This window comes from Girardinichthys multiradiatus, chromosome 12, assembly GCF_021462225.1.
Source record: "Girardinichthys multiradiatus isolate DD_20200921_A chromosome 12, DD_fGirMul_XY1, whole genome shotgun sequence".
Taxonomy (NCBI): Eukaryota; Metazoa; Chordata; class Actinopteri; order Cyprinodontiformes; family Goodeidae; genus Girardinichthys; species Girardinichthys multiradiatus.
Genome location: NC_061805.1, coordinates 16,096,926 through 16,117,790, shown reverse-complemented (window position 1 = coordinate 16,117,790; position 20,865 = coordinate 16,096,926). Strand labels below are relative to the sequence as shown.

Here is a 20,865-nt window from a genome sequence, read left to right as displayed (position 1 = left end):
ACAACCACAGAATCACAGCCAAGGTACCTGCCAGATGGCCTGCAGCAAAGGCTCCCCACTGGGACTTCAGAAGGACTCGATGTCATGCAGTAAGAGGAGACAGTACTAGCTAAAGGACTAAAGACTAAGGGGCATCAAGACAGGGAAATGTGCTCACTATTTTTCAGTGGTTGACTAAAAGGTGATTTGTTGGTGTTGTTTGGGGTCCCAGTGCCATGAGGCGCTGTTGTTTTCCCAAAAGGGAACCCCCAGTTAGGATGCATTAAATGTGTCTAAGGGCGCAGCAATTGTTTCAAATGTTTGTATGAATGTTTTAAATGTTTTAATAAAGACTACCTTTTCAATGGAAAGAAGTCAAAATTAAAAAACTGTATGCACACTCCAACCTTGGGTGAAAAGAACCATGGCTATGGGTTATCGCTTACAATTTCACCTGAGACCTTGTTTTGTTGGTCTGCTAAACACTGTGGTCATGACGAAAGCAGCACTGGTTCTGTGGGAGAAAATAAATATGCTGTTGGCAAAAGGAGCTATACATATGGTTCCTGCTTTGGAGGTGAAAGGTTGGCAAAGCCGTTATTTTGTTGTTCCGAAGGAAGGGGGCAGGCTATGTCTGATCTTGAGCGTTGAGAGTTTTGAACAAATACATCAGAACATACAAGTTCAAAATGCTAACAGTTAAACTGATTTTGAGTGATTCTCTACAATTGACCTGACAGACGCTTACTTTCACATAGCGATACACGCAGACCACAGACAGTTTCTGAGATTCGCTTCCAAGGACATAGCCTACGAGTACCTCATACTTTTGTTTCGGTCTCTAGCACCTTGCACCGTTAGAGAGGCAGCGCTAGCATGCCTCAGAGTGCTTAACTGGACAACTGGGCTTTAGGAACTCCAGAGAGCAGGTGACAGTACAACTGTCTTGGGTTCTGTCACATATTCAAGCTCTGTGGTTTTCCCAAAAAGCTAGTTAACCCCAAGTCAGCAGTTTTCATTTCTTGGGCTGTAAATATGCTCCCTGACAAGCAGAGCGCATCTTCCAGACAGTTTCAGTTGGGACACAAACTACCTTTCCAGATGATCTTATGGCATGATGGCGTCTATGATCGCAGTGGCACCACTCGGCCTGCTGAAATGCGCCCGTTTCAGCAATGGACCCACTCCCACATTTGTGTACCGCGAGTCACCCCACAGAACGCTAATGATAACCACTTCTTTTATGTTGGCTCTCCACTCTTGGAGGGAACTCGGCCTGTGCTGAGGTTCACCGATCTGGAGAGTTTTCTTTTGAAAATCGGTGTCCACAGATTCCTCCCTGAGGGGGAGGTGGGCTCTGTGAGATGGCGTGGCAGTGAGGGGGGTTTGGATGCCAGTATAATTTAAGCTCCACATAAACAACCCAGAGATTTTAGTAGTTTTACAGGCTCTTCAGTTCATCTTGGTAGTAATAGATTTATGCATAATCTGTGAAGTTACATTATCTGAACTTACTCTGAACCTTGAGAGTAATGGTCCTCTCAGCTGTTCCAGCCTCACTTTCTGCCACACACTGATATTCTCCTTCATCTGCAGCCTGTTGATTGAAAAGGTGGATGAGACAAATTTATCTCAATTAATATTCTACCATCTAATAGTGGCATCACAATTCTTCCAAACAAAACTATCTTTAAATCAGTTACTTTTACAAAGAAATAAAACCGAACATGTTCAGTAAAGCAGCTGATTTTACTCTATTATGTTTGCCATGACAAGCAAGGTTTGTCCAGAGAGGGGAAGATTTAACATTAGAGTCTTCTGTGGGAAGGACAGTTATCTGTCTGTGAGAGTCTCAGCTGCAGGCTGTTCAATTACAGCTGCAGTAACAGACCATAACAAGGTTACAAATGAACGCAGGTGGGGCAGGTCTGGGAATATGTACCGCCCTCTTCTTTACTTCCCTCTGTGGCTAATGCTGTTAGCTTCTGTGGCTGAACTAAATCTGATTTGGACGGAAGAAGGAACACTGCAGTACAGTCACAAACTGTCCCTACACCCAAGGGGACTGCAAATGAAGCTGGAATTGGATAAATGATGTAAAACTTTTTTTTTTGCTTATTTGTTCGAGGTTAAGTTACAGTGGTTAACAATCTGGATATAGTAAGATGTAAAATGCAGAATGATAAAATAAATATAATTACAGTGATGCTGTAAATGACCAAAGATCCATTGTGGAACGTTTGCATTCGGAGAAGGCGGTGTAAGGGCTTCCCATTTCTTAGCCAGCGGAGGATAGGGCTGGGATCTCCATGAACTGGACAGTTGAGAATTGCAGCGCCACCATGGACAACTGTCTGAGACATGTGGGCTTCACCCTTTAACACTGGAGGCTCTGATGTTGCACCGAATACATATTTAACAAGGAAAATTAGTAAAGTATGGTTTATTTGCATGTAAATCTTAAAGTAGAGAGAATACTTTAATTTAAATCTCACCTCTGATACGGACAAATGACAGTGCTCTGATGGAGCCCACACTGTTCTCTGCTAAACACACGTAGGTCCCAGCATCATTCAAAGTCACATTCTCAGTGAGGATGGAGCTCCTCCCTGCCTCATCTATAATGGCTCCTGAAACAGTTTGGATGGAGTTAGAACCCAAAATACTGTCATAAACCAAGATAACTATCCATCACAGAGGAGCAGACAACACAGTGCTGCACTTAGACTGAGTACCTCTATAGGGCTTGTTGTTGGTCGTCCAGGAGATGGTGGGAGGAGGTGTTCCTTGAGCATGGCAAAATAATGCCAGACTCTGGCCTTTGTTCAGGGTTACATCACCTGGCAGCTCTTTAAAGACAGGCCGGGAGTTGATGGACAGGCGGATGTCTCGTCTCACAGAGCCCGCGGGGTTGGTGGCCACGCAAGTGAATATACCAGCATCTCCCAGCTGTGTAAAGAAAACTGTCAAAATGAATTCTTCTGCAACAGCTAGAGCCAAATGTGCGCTATTAAGCAGTTAACAGCGGAGATGCAGCAATCAAAATTTTAGAGCAGATTTGAAGTGATTGGGAAAGCATTCACCTTCAGGTACCATCTTTAGTCGATTCCTATATCTCTTTAGGAACTATAATATAGGATTGAATATACAGATCTCTCTAGCCTTCTTGCCATGAAAACGTATTAATTATGTTTAGCAAAGGTAACTTCACACTGCATCTATGTAGCCTTTATTACTTTGTAAAATAACTGCTGTTTTACTATGATTATAATATAACTACAATAACTCTTAATAAATCATGTAAAGGGGGAAGCTGGTATTGAACTTGCAACTTTCAATTAGCAAACCGTTACTTATCCTGGGACAGTCATGTTGGCTGTGGCTTGGTGGGTAGAGTATTTCCTGGGCAATCAGAAGGTTGTGTGAGTACAGCTTCCTCCACCACACGTTGGGCTAGGCACCTCACCCCAAGTTGCCTAACCTTCTGTATGTTGGTGTATGAATGTTCTGATTATAGTTGGGTGATTATGATGGTAGTTTCTGTGTATGACTTGAAAATTCAGACCCTCACATGACCTCTGATATTTTCAAACGGCTGCCAACATTTTCAAATCTAGTGGTAACTTTGTAGTGATAAATTCTGCCTTTCTGTTTGAACCACAGATATGTCATGACATATTGTAGAAAATAAAGTTGTCTTTTAAATAGTTTCTTATTTACCACCTCAGTGCTACCTCTAATTTCATTTTTAAAACACATTTCTCATACTGAAACAATTAACTTAGAGTTTTCTTCACCCAGTAACAGCTTCCACACTGAAGTGTCGTCCCTTTGAGCTGGTAGCGCTCAAGTATGGTTTGTTGCCTGATTTTTGACTTTTTAATCAACTGCTCAAAGACAATTGAGCTAATAATTGGACGATTCCATTCAACAGCCAAATTCTCTGCGAACAGTACATATGATAACATGTACTACCTCTGCCCTCTCGATAATCAGCTCTCCAGATCGTAGGGTGGTGAATTTGCCAAGCAGGTTTGGGACAGTAGCACCATCCTTCTCCCATAGCACTCTGGGTTCTGGTAAACCCTGAGCTGCACATGGTAGTAGAGCCTGAAACCCCTGAATGACTGACAGCTCAGTCTGTGCTGGCTGTATCATGGGTGGAACTGAAATGTAATAACAACAGTTGTGAATGTCTTATACTCCATACACAATGTGAGGTGCAGTTAAACAGAGTCTCTGATCACCTTGAACAATTAGCCTCATATCATGGCTAGCTCTGCCAGCCAGGTTTTTAGCTGTACACGTGTAGATCCCTGCATCACTCCGCTGTGTGGAAGTAATTGCCAAAGTTCCATTGGCAAAGATGCGCATATGACCACTGTCAACCACAGGCCTCCTCTCTTTATGCCAAGTAACTTCAGGTTGAGGCTGACCATCAGCCACACACTCCAGACTGACTGACTGGCCTAAGACAGCAGTGTAATCAGTTTGAGGCACACTCAGAACCGGTGGAACTGGAAGGAAAAGCAGGGGAGAAAATTCACATTCATAATTCATAATGCCCCATAAATGCTTCAAATAAATTTTTAAGGAACGAGTAGTAACACTTTAAATACGAGAGAAGAACTGGAAGTGTTTTTGCATTTGCACATGGCATTTCTATTGCGACAACAAAGCATTCATGCTGAAAATTTTCACCTTGAAGAATCAGTTTGGTTCTTGCTACAGCTACACCAGCCTCATTCTTTGCCAGGCACTGGTAGGTCCCAGCATCTCCAAGAGTCACACGAGAGAACTTCAGAGCTCCATTTGAGAGCACAGCCAGCCTGTGACCTGTAGTAGTCACATGGGTGCAATCAATAAAATCGGAATAAATAATAATTCTGTGAGGACTGTACATGACAATGCCATTATCCCAGCAGTAAACATGTCAGAAATACTTTGAATATCAGTACATACAGTACATTACATTTGATTTTGTTTAAAAAGAAAACTCTCGTGTTCTTATTACCAGCTGCTATAGGAACTCCTTCTCTCTGCCAAGTTATCGTTGGTCTGGGGAATCCTTGAACCTCACAGGGAAGAACAGTTCCATGATTCAACAGTACCTGTACTTCCTCTGCCATTGGCCTGATCTCTGGTGGTTCTAGGGAGGAGGAAAAGGACACAGTTTATTATTTCAGAGGGGACATGTTATATGAAAATAATACTCATCTAATTTTTTTACCCAATGACTGGCCTCAGGTCCATTAGGGCCTACCTTGTATGGTCAGAGAGATATGCTTGTGAGCCACTCCAGCTGGGTTTCGGGCTGAGCATGTGTATTTGCCAGCATGACTCGGCAAAGCAGCTGTTATCTCCAACACCCCTTCATCAAAATGACCAAAATGCAAATTTTTAACAATGCATTTACACAATATTCTTGTGTAAACCTGAAGGATTGTTATTTCAGTAAAAAATGTACAATGTAAGGAGCTATAAAACCTGCAGAGCAGGCACAGATCGTTTTCTGGTAAGAAGATATACCAAGGATTTAAAAAGTTACGGTTTCAAAACAACTTACATTTTACAATCACACTGTTCTTACAGTCTAAATTCTTTTAAATGAAATCCCAGAGAAAGCAGCAGTTCAATTTTGCATTATAATCACTTCAAAACTACTTTTAAATTTTGCAGCCTATATATTCTATATTTTTATTTGATCTATATCACAATCATTATTATAACTGCAATAATATATCCATTATATTTACTTGCAGACAACATTACAGTTATGTCAACATTATTATAACTGTATTGATAAATGTTGGATCATTTTATCAGCAGAAGAATTACTTTGTTTCTTTGTTCTAAATGGAAACAATTAGATCATACAGTTTTCTTTTCATTTTATTTGGAAATCTCATGCTGGCCCATGCCTGCTGAAGAGTTACTCAAACCAGTTTTCTTACCAGTGGGAAGGACCCGATAACTTCCTCCCCTGGTGCCCAGCATGGCTCCTCCCTTCGTCCAGGTCACAGTGGGTTGAGGCAGTCCTTGTACATGACAAGGCAACACCACAGGAGACATTTTCGCAGCCTTCACTGTTGTGACGTCATCCACAATAGAAGGTGGGACTACAGGGGAATATAGAAAGTCAAGTATTAAGAGATCTGTAACAGCATTCTGCATGTGGTACAAAACTTCAAATCATTACCTTGGAGGATGACTTCGATGACCCTGCGCTCCTCTCCAACATCGTTGAAAGCTGTGCACTCAAAATAACCTTTATCTTCATCAGATGGAGACAATAGAACAAGAGACCCAGAAGATAGTAACCTGGATGAAGAAGGGATAAGGCAGAACAGACTTCTGTATCTTCAGCTCTGTGTGTTAGGTTGCATCTTAATAGCATATTCAAAGGTAGTACACACACGGCTTTGTGTTTACCTGTATGCACCAGGTTGCTGGTTAATGTCAAGTGGAGTACCATTCCTCTTCCAGGATATTTTAGGTGGTGGTATGCCTGTGGTCTCACAATTAAGCACAGCTCTACTTCCAATGGTTACTGTCACATTAAATGGACCTGGACTGATAGACGGACCCACTAAGAAGACACAGAAAAACGTTCGATTAGAGGGGGAAATACTTTTTTATAGGACCTATAAATTACAGACAATACAGTGGCTGATTAATAAAGAAACTACATGAGGTATTTACCAAATACACGAAGATCTGTTGCGTGGTGATCTGAGCCAGCCTGGTTGGACACTGTGCAGTAGTAGCGACCAGCTTCAATTGGTTGAGCCCCATGTATATGCAGGGAGCCCTCAGATAACATTGTGTATCTAAAACAAACACACAGTTAAAAAGTTAATCAATATGCTGTAATAATATGTGTATGTGATGCTTCAGGAAGTGTGAAGTGACAGATGCTTTGACTTGATATCTTAGGACATACTTTTTGGTATCTTTAGGCACAGGGAAGCCATCTTTCCTCCACATGACTGCAGGTGAGGAATCACCTTCAACTTCACAAGGTAAAACCACATCCTGGCCAATATGAACTGTTACTAAGGAGCTGCTTTCCTTTATTACTGGTGGCACTGCAAATAGAGACAAGTGGGTACAGCTGAACATATATGGATTCCAAGCATTGCGCAAAGCATTATTTTCTAAAATCCATTAGGGGTTGACTGTTTGAATACAGAAATTGCTGTTTAATATTTTGGAAAAAAAATATACTGGTTTTGGCAGATAGAAAAGACTCCTACAAATCACTTCACACAACTAAGTAGATCATAATAACAAATAAAGAGAAGGCATTTTAAACAATTTAAAAGCCTTTAAACATGATTTATTGCAGCTTCCTAAAAAGCCACATTAAATTAATAAACAGTATCACCAGAAACACAAAAAGTCAAATGTATAATAGTTGAATTTGAAAGAATGATGTAAAATGATTTTGGGAAATGGATCACATATAACACTTTGCAAAAGCATTCACACATTTTGTCGCCTTACAACAACAAACCTTAATGGATTTTATATGGATCTTATGGGGGAACCTAACCTGAGTACATAACTGTGAAACAGAAGGAAAATGGTAAATGGTTTTACATTCCCTTCTAAGCACAGTAATAACAAATCTGAAAAGTGTGGTGTGTATTTGTATACAGGGCCCTTTACTCTAATACCATGCAAAGCATCTAAATAGTAAATAGTTTTCGCAATTTATTCTCAGTATAAATACAACCGTTTTGTATGCCATAGAGGCATACATTCACAGTGAAATCAGTCTTACTCACTAAATGATTCAATAAAATCAGTGAAAAGACAAACACACTTGAAGATGTCCCTTATTTATTAGGGTATTCCCTAATAGATACAAATTGAGAAAATGTAAACTGAATGTAAACTTAAAATGTATTTTAAATAAAATTAGGATAAATGCATTAAGCTTTTAGTATATGCTGTACTTTTTATGTATATAAAATGTTTGAACATATTTTGATTATACTTACAGAGAATCTCCACTGTGAAGAAGAGACTAGTGCTTCCAGCCATGTTAGTAACTACACAGCTGTAATGGCCACTGTCCTCAGGCTTCACCTCCTGAATCTCCAGGTACTGACCTCCTGCCAGCCTTTGGATACGACCACCGAGCTGATGTGACAGGAAGAGACAAGGAAAGGGCAAAGTAAGAGTCTGAGGAATGCAGTATTATATAAGTGTTCAGCTTTTTTTGTTCAACTCTGTACCTGCAGCTTGGCATCATCCTTGTACCACTCTATATCTGGAGGGGGCTCACTGTCAGCCAGGCACTCTAAGGTCAGATGTCCATTAAATGGCATGGTCACAGTCTTCACCTCACCAGAACCAAGGAGTGTCGGTGGGACTGAAATACAAATACAAATGGCTTTCATTGAAATGAATTACTGACAGCAAAAATCCTGAGGTGATTGATGAGCTCATTTTAAGCCTTAGAGAGTCTGATCAGGGGGTGGAACAAATAAGCAAGCAGATTAGAACATATTTGCAACTCAAGTGTTCAAACTGCAAAAATATGTGCCTATCTTTCCACGCAACACAACCTATGGAAAAAAGGATCAACTGTAAAAATGTCACCATAGATAAGGTTCAGTCAGATTAGTTGAGACAAAAAGGAGGTTGATGATTGCGCCTTTACAGGTTTTACTTACAGCGTTAATCTTAGCAGTTTTGCAGGCCCCAATAAATGTTAAATTCACATTTATAGAAGCCTCAATTTGTTATAGCATGAAACAGGAGGTGGAATAAATGAAGTATGCTTAGAGTTTTACAAATCAAAGCTGTCTCATCAATCAAAAAAAAAAAAAAGACACATTTCCTCACAGTGCATTTTGTGCATAATATAGCAGCAAACAGCAGAAATGTCTGTCAAATGTCATGTCTGTTTCAGCAGATATTTTCTTCTGAGCTTTATTCATCATGTCCTAGGTGTAATTAGGAAAGGAAGTGAGGACACAATGTATTTCTCTAATGTCAATGATTTAGAAAGAGCAGCTTTTGTCACCTTGGACTCGGACCCAGTGATTTTTTCCATCCTCTCCAGCAAGGCTGCTGGCCAAGCAAGTGTACAGACCTGCATCCTCGACCTTTAAAAGAGAGCACATTTATTGGTTTGGATGCTTGAGGCAGGGCAGTCTGTTTATCACCTAGAATGGTGTTATCTAAATTATGACTTCCATTTATTATCATTATTATTTATATTTAGAGGAGTTCTCAGGCTGTTTTGATTATAGCATATTTTTAGGTGTGACTATGTTTATAAAGAAAATAAATAATTAAGGGCATCTTTTCTATCATGCAACCAGTTTTCATCTAAGACGTCTTCTAAATAGTAATCAGAATCCATCTGAGTCAGCATAAATACAGCTATTCTGTGAGGTCTTCAGAGGTTTGTTAAAGAACATTAGTGAACAAACAGCATCATGAAGAGCAAGGAACACATAACTCGGGGAGGAAGTGTGGAGAAATTAAATCCAGCATTAGATTTTAAAACAATCCTCCAATCCTTGAACTTTTCGGCTAAGTTTATTGTTTGCAAATCAAAAGACTTTGCACAACTGCTAACAAACTGACTGGACTGTGCAAGAATAGCATTAAGCACACAAAAGTACCATAGTAACTCCGTAGGAGCTGCAGTGGTCCACACCTCACGTGGAAGAATTTGCTGACTAAACAAATTATAGTTGTGCAGTCCAGAAATCTGGTTGCTATGTAAAAGTGGGTAGAAGAAAGTCATTGCTGAAAGAAAGCTATTAGATCTCCAGTTGCTGTTTGCCATATATGGCACACAACAAACATGGGGAAAAAGGTTGCTGTGGTCACATGAGACCAAAAATGAAATTTCTGGCCTACTAACACTGCACCTCACCCACACGACATGCCATCCCCATGGTGGTGGCAGCATTATGGTGTTGGGATGTTATTTCTTAAGTAGGGACAGGGAAGCTGTTAACAGTTCATAGAATGATAGGAAGGCTTGAGACTGAGGTCCAACTTCCAGCTGAACAGTCCGAAACACACAGCCAAAAGCTACAATAAAACTGTTTTGATCAAAGTAAAATAATGTGTTAGAATGACCAAGGCAAAGTCCTAAATTCAATGGATTTGAAAAATCCTCTTCAGAGAAACACACTATCCAAACTGATTGATCTAAGTTATTTTACAGAGGAGATTAGGCAAAACAGCTCTCTAAATGTGCCAAGCCAATACACCACAAAAGATTCACAGCTGTAATTGCATTAAAAACTAGCTCTACAAATTATTGTCTCAAGAGGGGCTGAAAAATATGGACACCTTATTTGTTAGACCTCTGTTGTAAAACATTTGAAAAGCATGTATTGTTTACCTTCCTTTTCACGATACTACACTACTTCATTTTTATCTCAAAAAGTCACAATAAAATAAAGCAAAGTTTCTTGTTGTAGTAATGACAAAATGTAAAATAGATCAATGGGTATGAATATTTAGCAGGGCACAGCATACCTGAACTTTACTGATCCGGAAAATGTGTCCATCCTGCTGAATGATGGCAGCTCCCTCCAGAGGGCGACCATCCTTCAGCCAGCTGATGGTGGGAGGTGGGACACCCACAGCCGAGCACTCCAGCTCAAGTGGACTGTTTACTGGTATGGTCAGCTCTTCCGGAGAGCTGGAGTGGGAAATCTTTGGAGGCTCTGGATCAGAAAGTAGAATGTTTTGCTTCCTTGTTTATACAATTTTACAGAATGACTTTAAGATGTAGAGAGAATAAATGCAACGATTGTTCTACCAAGCACGGTGAGGTTAAAGCTTTTGGTGGTGCTTCCCGCCTGGTTACTGGCCACACAACTGTATAAGCCTTCATCAGAACGAGTCACATCAGGCAGCTGCAGCTGCGTCTCCTGTCCATCCAGCAACAGGTTTCTGTGTAAAGACAGCGGCTGTCCATCCTTCATCCAGGTCAGTGTGGGAAGGGGAAACCCACGTGCTTCACAGGTTAAAGTCACCAAGGATCCCTGGACTACTTTAACTGGCTCCACTGGTTCAACATGATCGACACCAGGGGGCACTGCAGACCAGGGACACATCCTGAATAAACTCTTCAGATCCACATTTATTTGTCTTGTCTGTAAGGTAAATTAGTTTGGATTTTACCTTGGACTTGCACATCATAGTTGATCTCAGCAAGGCCAGCTTGACTCCGTGCCACACATGTATAAACCCCCGCGTCAGATTGTTGCACAGGAGCAATCCTTCATTTCAAACAAAAACATGAAGAATGACTTCATCTCTGATACTCTGATTATTTACGAGATATCTGCTATTATCTAAACAAACCTCAGTAAAGAGTCACCAGAGAGAAGGCGTGTGCGAGGAGAGAGCAGCAATGGATGGCTGTTCTTCAGCCAGCTGATATGAGGTGGAGGGTTTCCCTCTGCGTGACACTCCAGAGTCACAATGCTGTCCTGAGTCACCTGCACCTCTCTGGGGACGGTGGTCTCACCAGAAATAGATGGTGGGACTAAGATAAACAAAGCAAGTTGGATTAAATTATCTCATACAGATGTGGACAAATATGTTGGCATCCATGGTAAAGATGTGTAGAAAAAGTTAATATAGATTTATCCTTCATTGTGTAGCATAATCTTACACTGGAAATTTTAAAAAATCCAACCTCAACCCAACCTTTGAGTACATTTATTCAGTGAGGAAAAAATCTGGTTAACACAATATTGTTTTAACAGATCTATCGGTACCTCCTAACATCCATCCAACTATCCCAACTTATCCATCCAGGGTTGCAGGAAGGCTGGTGCCTATCTCCAGCAGTCACTGGGTGAGAGGCGGTTACAACCCGGACAGGGCAACACAGAGACTCACAGGACAAACAACCATGCATGCACACACCCATACAGCATCTAAAGGCAATTTAGAGAGACCAATTAAACTAACAGTCATGCTTTTGGACTGTGGGAGGAAGCTGGAGTACCCGGAGAGAATCCATGCATGCACGGGGAGAACATGTAAACTCCATGCAGAAAAAGCCCAGGCCAAGAACCCAGGACCTTCTTGCAGCAAGGCTACAATGATACCAGCTATGCCACTGTGCAGCCCTTACCTATAACAAAACATTCAAAATAGATATAACAGATCACTTTTTACAAATAATTGATTAAAACCAACCTAAAACAACAAGTGTGTAGATTTTGCTTTCCTGGCCTGCGGTGTTGACAGCCAAGCATGTGTATGTCCCAGAATCCTCAGGCCTCAGCCTCCTTACAGTTAGTGTGCTGCCACCAGGGGTCAAACTGCAGGGTTACACATAAATACACACCCACGTAATGTTTTCACATCCATTTCCCCTGTCAAAACTACTCCACCTCTGAATCTAAGCATTATTTTCTCATCATTATCAACAACATTTTCCCATGGCTTTCACGCAAACACATATTTGCTCTCTCTGGCTGATGCGGTTATGATGATCATATCATGAGGAGAACAGCTGTGACACAGCTGCTCATAGTACCCCTGTCATGGTGGAATTAAAGCCATTTGTCTGTGCTTCCCTTGGTCATGCCTGTTATTATGTATTATGATTCATACTGTATTACTCAGAAACCTCCATGGAACAATTTTAATCACTTCTGACATTTTAAGTGCTAATCACTTCATACAGTAGAGCAGTGAAAGTCTTACGAGATGAGATGTGTGTCCGATCCCTCTAAAGATTCTCCATCTTTCAGCCAGCCGAGGCGGGGTGTGGGGATTCCATTTGCTCTGCAGTCAAGGGTCAGCTCCTCTCCCACAAGTCCACTCACATCAGATGCTTGGTCAAAGTTCAGGATGGTGGGCGATACTTGGAGCCACACAAATTACACAGAAGTACCACCTGTAAATCTTTGCTCTCATACAAAATCAGAATAAATCAGGGAATGTAAGGAAAACCCCTTACCTAGCACTGTGAGTACGTAGTCTTTCTGTGTTTGTCCTTCGCTGCTCTTTACCAGACATGTGTACATCCCAGCATGAGACAGAGTGAGGGGGCCCAGCTCCAGCCTGTTACCTCGAACAGACCACTGCCACTGTAGACTGCTTTCTGGATTGCAAGCATGTCCACTTACTTTAGCTGTCACACATCAAAAGTTCATACTTTTCTTTTTTCTCACATCATTGTCTTGCTCTTACCTATAGGAGTTCCATCTTTCAGCCAAGTGATGCTGGGGACAGGCACTCCTGTGGCTTCACAAAGCAGGGCTACATGGGAGCCCAGGGTGTAATTGACAGACTCACGTTGAGGCCCATCAAGCACCGGTGGAACTTTGTGAATAAATGAGCATGGTAATCCCGCACATATTACCCATAACTTTTCCTAGATAGATGCTTAAACTGTTAAGGTGCAGTTTAGAGATATTCTTACCATGAACTGTCAGCTTGAATGTCCTGTCCACCTGTCCAGCCACATTGGACACTTTGCATGTGTATATACCACCATCTGTAGTCTGTGTCAGAAAAAAGTGCTCCTTAACAGGGTTTTTTCCATCCATCCATCCATCCATCCATCCATCCATCCATCCATCCATCCATCCATCCCTCCACAGTATTTTTTTGCAGGCTTTGTGTTAAAAGCCTGAAGCTTGTAGAGATATCAATGTGCATATTTGTCGTGAAGTTTTGCATTTTTTGAGGAAGGCTGAAGACAAACAGATGATACAAGCATTTGCTAGCTCAAATATGTGCTCATCGGACAACAAACATCAACAATCTGGTGAACAGGTCATGCTGACAGCCACTTAATGCCCTTATAAAGATTTTGTTTTATTTCCAGCCTGACACACACATGATGTAATGCATTTCTTCCGACCTGAACTCCTATGATCTCCAGCTGGTGATCATTTATCTTCAGCCCATTCCCTGCAGCCAATTGCCGCCCATTCTTGTACCATGTGACCTCTGGCTCAGGAACACCATTAGCCTCACATCGCAGGATGACTGAAGAGCCAACTTGAGGGGTCACATCATCAGTCCCAGCATCATGCCGAGGTTTCAGGGAGGGCGCGACTGTTTGTTTGAAGACAATGGAGAGTTTGATCTATTTAGACTCTGTATGATTCAAAGCTAACCTGTCGTCAGTCACAGCTGGTTAAAGATAAACATATTTTATTGCATGGACAAAGTGTCAAGATCTGATCATCTGTATATGAATCTGTAATGTGCAGATGGGTCATCGTGTGTTTGCTCACCATAAACACTGAGGAGAAAGCTCTTCTGGTCCTGCCCTGCTGAGTTGCTGGCTGTGCACACATATTGACCTGCATCTTCCAGTCTCGCCCGAGGCAACTGTAACATCTGGCCACCTTTAATGCATGTTTAGATTTATATATATAAATGTAATCTCAGTGTGAGGATTCGATTGAGGGACTAGAAATGTAGCTGATGTAAAAATGATATGAGCAGTTGACCCCTGGCTGACCTGGCAGAATGTGAACTGTGGTGCTAAAATGGAGAACCTGCCCATCCTTGGTCCAGGTAATCTCTGGGGGAGGGTACGCTTGGACATCACACAGCAATGACATCATAAGGCCCCCAATCACGCTCACCTCCTCCTCTTTAGGACCAGTTATTCTAGGAGGCACTGAGAAATACATTTGTTTAGTGCATTCAGAGGCGTATGGTTATTGCAACAGTATTTATACCCAAAACCTTGTTTACATTTTGTCACATTACATCCACAAACTTTCACATGGCGTACCAATATAGAAGAATGCAAAGTAAAATGAAGTTAATATACGGTGTTTGAATTTTTTCTTCCCAAATAAAAATCTAAAAAGTAAAGAATGCTTATGTGTTCAGCCACCCCCCGGAGTCAGTGCTTTGTGGAGCCACCTTTCATGCTTTGCACATCTACAGAATGAAAACGTTGCCCCATATTTCTTTTTCGAAACAACTGAAGCTCAGTAAGATCAGATGTAAGATCAGTCTGTAAAAACAAATTTTGAAGTCCTGCCACAGATTCTCAGTTGGATTTGGGCCTGGACTTTGACTGGGCTATTCTGACACATTCATATGATTTGATCTAAACCATTCCACTGCAGCTCTGACTATATGTTTAGGGGTGTTCTGCTGGATTGTGTATCTCTGCTCCACTCCAGTCTTTGCAGCCTCTGACTGTTTTCCATGAAATCTGATCCTTGTCCCTGGCAAACTGTAATTGGAATTTCTGTTCTTTCAACAAAGTCTCATTTTTTGACATTCTCTCATAAAGACCAGGCAAGAGGACAAGTTCACCCACCTGAGCGGACAATCTTTGCTGCTCCTCCAGTTACCATGGGCCTCTTAGCCTCTTTTCACTTTTTGATGATGGATGAATTGAACAGTGCACAATTATGTGTCAGGATATTGTTTTATAACCTAACCGTACCGTTTAAACATCTCTACTACTTTATTAACCCTGACCTCTCTGCTGTGTTTCTTGATCTTCGTGGTATACCTTCACAGAACAGCTAGATTCATACTAAGATTAAATTACACACATAGACTCTATTTACTATTTAGATTACTTCTAGAAGGGATTGGATGCACTGGATTTAGGGGTATCAGAGTAAGGGGGACTGAATACAAATGCTCACCACATTTGTGACTTCTATGAGTATTGTATTTCCAACATTTCACCTCAAATTATGCATTACTTTGTGATGGTCTATCACAGAGAAATTCCAGTAAAATACATTGAAGATGTAAATGTAACATGAGAAAATGTAAAAATGTGTATGGGGGTATGAATACTTTTAATGTCTTACCTTGAACTGCTAGATTGAAATGCTTCTCAACTGTTCCAACCTTATTTTCAGCCACACACAGATAGTCAGCCATGTCTGAAACCTGCACACTGAGAAGCTGAAGGGTTGAGAACATTGTGTTACTCCTCAGTACAAAACCCCCTGCTAGATCTGTCTACAGACTGATAAAACTCTGCAAGTAAAATACATCTAACCTGAAGTTGTGTTCCATCCTTGCTGATGTGGTGCTGCAAGTCTGTGTGCACTGGCTGGCCATCTCTCAGCCAGGAGATCACAGGAGGGGGGTGTCCAGTTGCGTCACAGTGTAGAACCACAGTGCTGTTCACCACTGCTCCCATTTCCTCCACAAACTCATCTGATGCTCCCATTATAACAGGAGGAACTATGAAAGGAGAAAATGAATGTGTATGCATGTCTTTTATTACAAATATCAAAGCAAAAAGGGTGTTTGCTTACTGAGGACCTCCAGTTCAAAATGCATGTGATCCTCTCCGGCCTCATTTACAGCTTGGCACGTGTACTTTCCACTGTCCTCCTGTTGCACACGTGGGATATGTAGCACCTGTCCTCCTAGCAGGATAAACAAATAACCCTTAAAACTGCTTGAATTATAGATATGAAGTCTTGGTCATACAGAACAAATTAGAGATCACAGTTAAAAGAGTTTCCACTGACCTGGTTGCAGCATCACTCCGTCAGCAGAGGTGAGTTTTCTTCCATCCTTGTACCAGCTGAGATTTGGTGGTGGGATGGCATTGCTCTCACAGGACAGACTGACTGAGTGACCTAAGGCAATGTGCTGCTTTTCCACCCTGTCCTCATTGTCCCCTTCATGTCCCAAACCCCACGCTGCTTCCCTGTTTGTCACCCGCTGGAGGATTGGTGGAACTGCCAAGAAGACAGCACTCTGAGTCTGATCACTCTCCACTGATGCAAAAAAAAATCTTCAAACTCAACAAGAGATGTTGTTTTAACAGAAAGTTTAAACCAAATCTAAACCAACTGTGTGCATACCTTGAACAGTGATGCGAAAGTCTCTCTTATCCTCTCCAGCAGAGTTGGACACCACACAAGTGTATTGTCCTTCATGGGAAAGAACGGCATTCTCTATGTGGAGGAGGTAACCACTCTCCTGAATTCCAGCCTGATAGTTTCCAGTCAGCAACTAAACAAAAATATGCATACATCAGATTTGAAAATCTTTATGTATAATTCTTAGAGTGGGTCAGTATAAAAAAAATGATGAGATTAAAAGCATTTTATCAATTTATATGTTGCTGGTACGTGTGCTGCCTTTATGTTGGTATAACAAATGCATTCAGTGTCATGTAAAATCTGCAACCCACTGGTTACAGGACCACCTTAACCCCCAGTTAGGTTTAAAATTGTCTTTTAGTTCTACCAGCATGTTTCATCTGACTGTAAGAAATTATATTGTGGAGTGCCCCAACCAGAGTTCAGACTTGAATCTGATAGAGAAAGGTGAAGATTTGGGTGATGACAAAGAGTCCTTGCAATTTCAGCGACTTGGAGCTCATCACCACAGATTAATTGTCCAAATACTTGAAAAAATATGTTCCCAAACAACCATACTCAGAAAAAAAATTATATATAATTTAATTTTTGCTTTAGAAGCTTTACAAACTGTAAAATGGGGAATAGGGGGGGGGATTTACATAATGGACAAAAACGTGCAGGTTGAGAAAGGAAACAAATGGCAGTATTTTACTGTCAAAGACATTCCATTTATTTACTAGGTTCTATTGGGACATGATTTTGCTATAATTAACATGCTTACTCATCACCCAAAATCTGTAGTGGGGGTGATTTGTGCAAAGGGGTCTTTATGTTGTTGAGTGTCTTGTAATTCATACTTATCACCACCAGAGGTTGATAGAGGTTAGATCTCAATGCATGAAAATCTGAGGTTTTAGCTTTGAATATATATCTACAGCACCACACCAACCTGTCCATCTTTAAACCACTGAACTTTGGGTTCAGGAAAACCTTTGGCCAAGCAGGACAGAGTCAAACTTCCGTTTATCCGCACCTTCCTTTCCTGGCCAGAAAATGTGAAGGATGAGGAGTCTCCTTCTATCCTTGGTGGGACTGATGAGATGGAGAAAACAGTTAATCTTCCAACAATAGTTTCTCCAGTTTCTATACCCATCCCTGCTATGAAGATGTCTTACCCAGAACACTGAGAGAGTAATGCTTAATGGCTGTTCCTGCTGGATTTGTGGCCCTGCATGTGAAAAGACCACCGCTGTCTCCCTGTGCTGAGCTCAGGCGCAGAGCCTGCCCACCGTGGGTGTACGTCAGCTGAGGGGTGGACACGATGGGCTGACCATCCTTCAGCCATGTGATGATGGGTGAAGGTGAACCCTCAGTATTACAGGAGAGGACTGTGGGGAAACCCAGTACAACTGACACCTTTGAAGTTTCATTTGTGCCCTTGATGATGGGTGGAGCTAGAGAAAACGAGAGCGAGTAAATTTAAAGCAAGGCACAGAATCCACACAGCCCTGCATGAAGCCTCGCACAAAGAGAATTATGCGCTGAAACACCAGAGGACCTAAGCTATGAAGCAAAATAACCATATCCTGTGTTTTATTAAGGAATGTATCTTAACTAACCATTGTGTAATGCAGATTAGCCTTAGTGATACTTTTAAGTTGTTGAGAGTCATTATTTTCCACTGTTGCCACATGCTTGCTCAGGAGAAGAGACAACTGCATAGTCGATGACTTAATGTAGTTGGTTAGATGTCCTTAAATTTATAACTTTCTTGCTTTCTAAACTTATTTCAGCTACATTTTTTTTTTATAACTAGGATTACATTGGAATGTATCTGATTGAATCTGTATCTGTGTGCATGACTGGACTGTACTGGATTTATTTGATTATATACTCTGTATATGAATTCACCCGGTTTGTTTGGTAAAGTGTCTTGATGCAGTATTTGTTATGATTTGGCGGCATTTAAAATGAACTGAATTTAATTAAATTATGAACTTGAAAGGCCAGCTCAAAGTTTCTAGATCTGGATACATGCGTTTGTGTAAAACATGTGGACTTGAAATCAGAGGATTAATAATGAATAAACAGGAAGAAAGCTTGTAACAGAAAGAAAATTAAAAATATGCTAATAGGCAAATGAATCTCAAAGCTTCATCAATACAGAACACATGGACTTAACATTGACCATTGCATGCTTCGTGTAATTAATTTGCTGCAGGTGTTTGTTCATGATGACATGATGGAAGATTTTAACCTTTTAACTAAAGCAACTAAAGCAAATACCTTGAACTGTGAGTCTGAACTGACGCATTTGAGTTCCTGCACTGTTCCTGGCCAGACACTGGTAAAGGCCCTGGTCCCTCAGTCTGACTGATTTCACCTTTAGGACCTGGCCATCTTCCAGAAACACCACGTGAGGGTCTCCATCAGGGGACAGAACCCTGGACACAGATACAAGAATCAATGATCAAATCAATGTTACTGTTCCATCCCTCATGTGCCGCCGTTAATTACTTACTCTCCATCACGGCTCCATTCCACTCTTGGTGCTGGTCGCCCGCTAACCCGACACTGAAACTCCACCTCCTGACCCTGCACCACAGTTAGCTCCTGAAGTCGGGATGCTCCTGAGATCACTGGAGGAGCTTGAATAAAATAATGCACAGGTGCATGTCACAAATCAGAACAACATCTAAAACTTTATTTATTTTAATTGTTCAAATTAAAAAGTGAAAGCCAGATATTATACAGGTTCATTACACAGAGTAATATATTTCAGGTATTGATTTTTGAGTTAATTTAAATTAATTATAAACATTTTTCTGAGAAACTGAATGTTGGGTTTTTATTAACTCAATTTCTAAAATTACTTAAAACAGAATAATCTAACTTAAATTAAAAATGTTGATAAAATGGTAAGATAAAATATTCATTTAACATAGGAAAATGTGAGCAGTTTTTTTTTAATTCCTCTGTTTCTTTTTTTATTTTGTTGCCAGATAAAATAAACAACACAATGACAGTGGGTTAATGAACTCACCTTGCACCACGATGTTGTATTGTCGTCTTGCCTCTCCAGCTGAGTTATGAGCTGTGCAGGCAAATTGACCTGCGTGTTCATGCTGAACTTTGTAGATTCTGAGCAGTCTGTTCCCGTTCTGCAGATACACACCAGGGCTGTCCACCTGGACACAGTGATCAGCTCTGTAAACCTCTGCATTTCTACTGTCAATGGCACATCAGCCACTTGGTGGCATTGCACAGCTAGAGATAGAAATGATACAGTGTACAGGTGACACACTCACAGCATGACCATCTTTAGTCCAAGTTATCAGTGGGGCGGGGATGCCAAAAGCATCACATCCCAAAGTGAGGGGATGCTTCAAGGTAACGGTAAGGTTCAGTGGCTGGCCATCATCCTGGATCTCTGGAGGAACTAAAGACACACAATAAAAGTATTTGTGTCATTACTATGTCTGCTGTTAGGGGAAGAGAAAGCAGGTATGCAGCTATAAATAAGTCCGCACCGTTTACTTTTAGCCTAGTCTTCCTCTCCACTGAGCCTGCCTCATTGGTTGCCACACACTTGAAGTCTCCACTGTGGCTGGCAGATGCTGCACTAATTACAAGAGCTCCATCCCTCACCACAGAATACTCAGATTGTTCTGGATGTATCTCTAGGCCATTCTTAAACCAGCGTACCCTAGGATGGGGTGAACCTGCAGGTGGAAGAGAGGAGCATAATTTAGATTCTGAGTGAGTACAAAACAAGCTTTATATTGACCATGCCCAAAAAAAAAAAGAGAAGTTACTCCCATCTCACCGATTGTCGAAAGAACTTATTGGGCACGCAGCCCAGACTAGAAAATACCAGCTCTCCATTTATCTGCAGGACAGCAGGCAAGACGCTGCCAAAATGGTTAGAGTCCTAGCAGCCAGAGGCATTCTATTTCCAAGGTCAGTCTCATATAAAACCGAAAACAAAGTATACTGGAGTGAGATGTAATATTTAAGACTATGGCCTCCAGATTTATTACCCAACAATTAAATGAAAGCT

The 20,865-nt window shown here is 41.2% G+C and overlaps 1 protein-coding gene across 1 annotated transcript in view; it reads right to left on the bottom strand.

The window, feature by feature from the left end:
- Positions 1 to 20,865, bottom strand: part of hmcn2 (hemicentin 2) — a 74,213-nt gene that overhangs the window by 13,862 nt on the left and 39,486 nt on the right. Inside the window, exons 26-66 of the mRNA XM_047380853.1 lie at positions 20,336 to 20,527; positions 20,114 to 20,244; positions 19,849 to 19,993; positions 19,327 to 19,453; positions 19,092 to 19,249; positions 17,981 to 18,259; positions 17,755 to 17,897; positions 16,803 to 16,953; positions 16,464 to 16,676; positions 16,245 to 16,358; positions 15,983 to 16,170; positions 15,789 to 15,885; positions 14,462 to 14,623; positions 14,232 to 14,345; positions 13,853 to 14,049; positions 13,409 to 13,490; positions 13,177 to 13,308; positions 12,944 to 13,087; positions 12,688 to 12,847; positions 12,175 to 12,299; positions 11,329 to 11,512; positions 11,146 to 11,243; positions 10,781 to 11,059; positions 10,495 to 10,685; positions 9,017 to 9,098; positions 8,223 to 8,359; positions 7,986 to 8,127; positions 6,923 to 7,067; positions 6,682 to 6,809; positions 6,412 to 6,568; positions 6,179 to 6,300; positions 5,934 to 6,098; positions 5,243 to 5,350; positions 4,994 to 5,128; positions 4,681 to 4,815; positions 4,227 to 4,496; positions 3,955 to 4,145; positions 2,715 to 2,928; positions 2,475 to 2,609; positions 2,181 to 2,371; positions 1,495 to 1,576 (exon numbers count right to left, since the gene is read on the bottom strand). Of these exons, the coding sequence (XP_047236809.1) occupies positions 1,495 to 1,576; positions 2,181 to 2,371; positions 2,475 to 2,609; positions 2,715 to 2,928; positions 3,955 to 4,145; positions 4,227 to 4,496; positions 4,681 to 4,815; positions 4,994 to 5,128; positions 5,243 to 5,350; positions 5,934 to 6,098; positions 6,179 to 6,300; positions 6,412 to 6,568; positions 6,682 to 6,809; positions 6,923 to 7,067; positions 7,986 to 8,127; positions 8,223 to 8,359; positions 9,017 to 9,098; positions 10,495 to 10,685; positions 10,781 to 11,059; positions 11,146 to 11,243; positions 11,329 to 11,512; positions 12,175 to 12,299; positions 12,688 to 12,847; positions 12,944 to 13,087; positions 13,177 to 13,308; positions 13,409 to 13,490; positions 13,853 to 14,049; positions 14,232 to 14,345; positions 14,462 to 14,623; positions 15,789 to 15,885; positions 15,983 to 16,170; positions 16,245 to 16,358; positions 16,464 to 16,676; positions 16,803 to 16,953; positions 17,755 to 17,897; positions 17,981 to 18,259; positions 19,092 to 19,249; positions 19,327 to 19,453; positions 19,849 to 19,993; positions 20,114 to 20,244; positions 20,336 to 20,527 (6,345 nt within the window). The remainder of the gene's footprint in view (positions 1 to 1,494; positions 1,577 to 2,180; positions 2,372 to 2,474; positions 2,610 to 2,714; positions 2,929 to 3,954; positions 4,146 to 4,226; positions 4,497 to 4,680; positions 4,816 to 4,993; positions 5,129 to 5,242; positions 5,351 to 5,933; positions 6,099 to 6,178; positions 6,301 to 6,411; positions 6,569 to 6,681; positions 6,810 to 6,922; positions 7,068 to 7,985; positions 8,128 to 8,222; positions 8,360 to 9,016; positions 9,099 to 10,494; positions 10,686 to 10,780; positions 11,060 to 11,145; positions 11,244 to 11,328; positions 11,513 to 12,174; positions 12,300 to 12,687; positions 12,848 to 12,943; positions 13,088 to 13,176; positions 13,309 to 13,408; positions 13,491 to 13,852; positions 14,050 to 14,231; positions 14,346 to 14,461; positions 14,624 to 15,788; positions 15,886 to 15,982; positions 16,171 to 16,244; positions 16,359 to 16,463; positions 16,677 to 16,802; positions 16,954 to 17,754; positions 17,898 to 17,980; positions 18,260 to 19,091; positions 19,250 to 19,326; positions 19,454 to 19,848; positions 19,994 to 20,113; positions 20,245 to 20,335; positions 20,528 to 20,865) is intronic.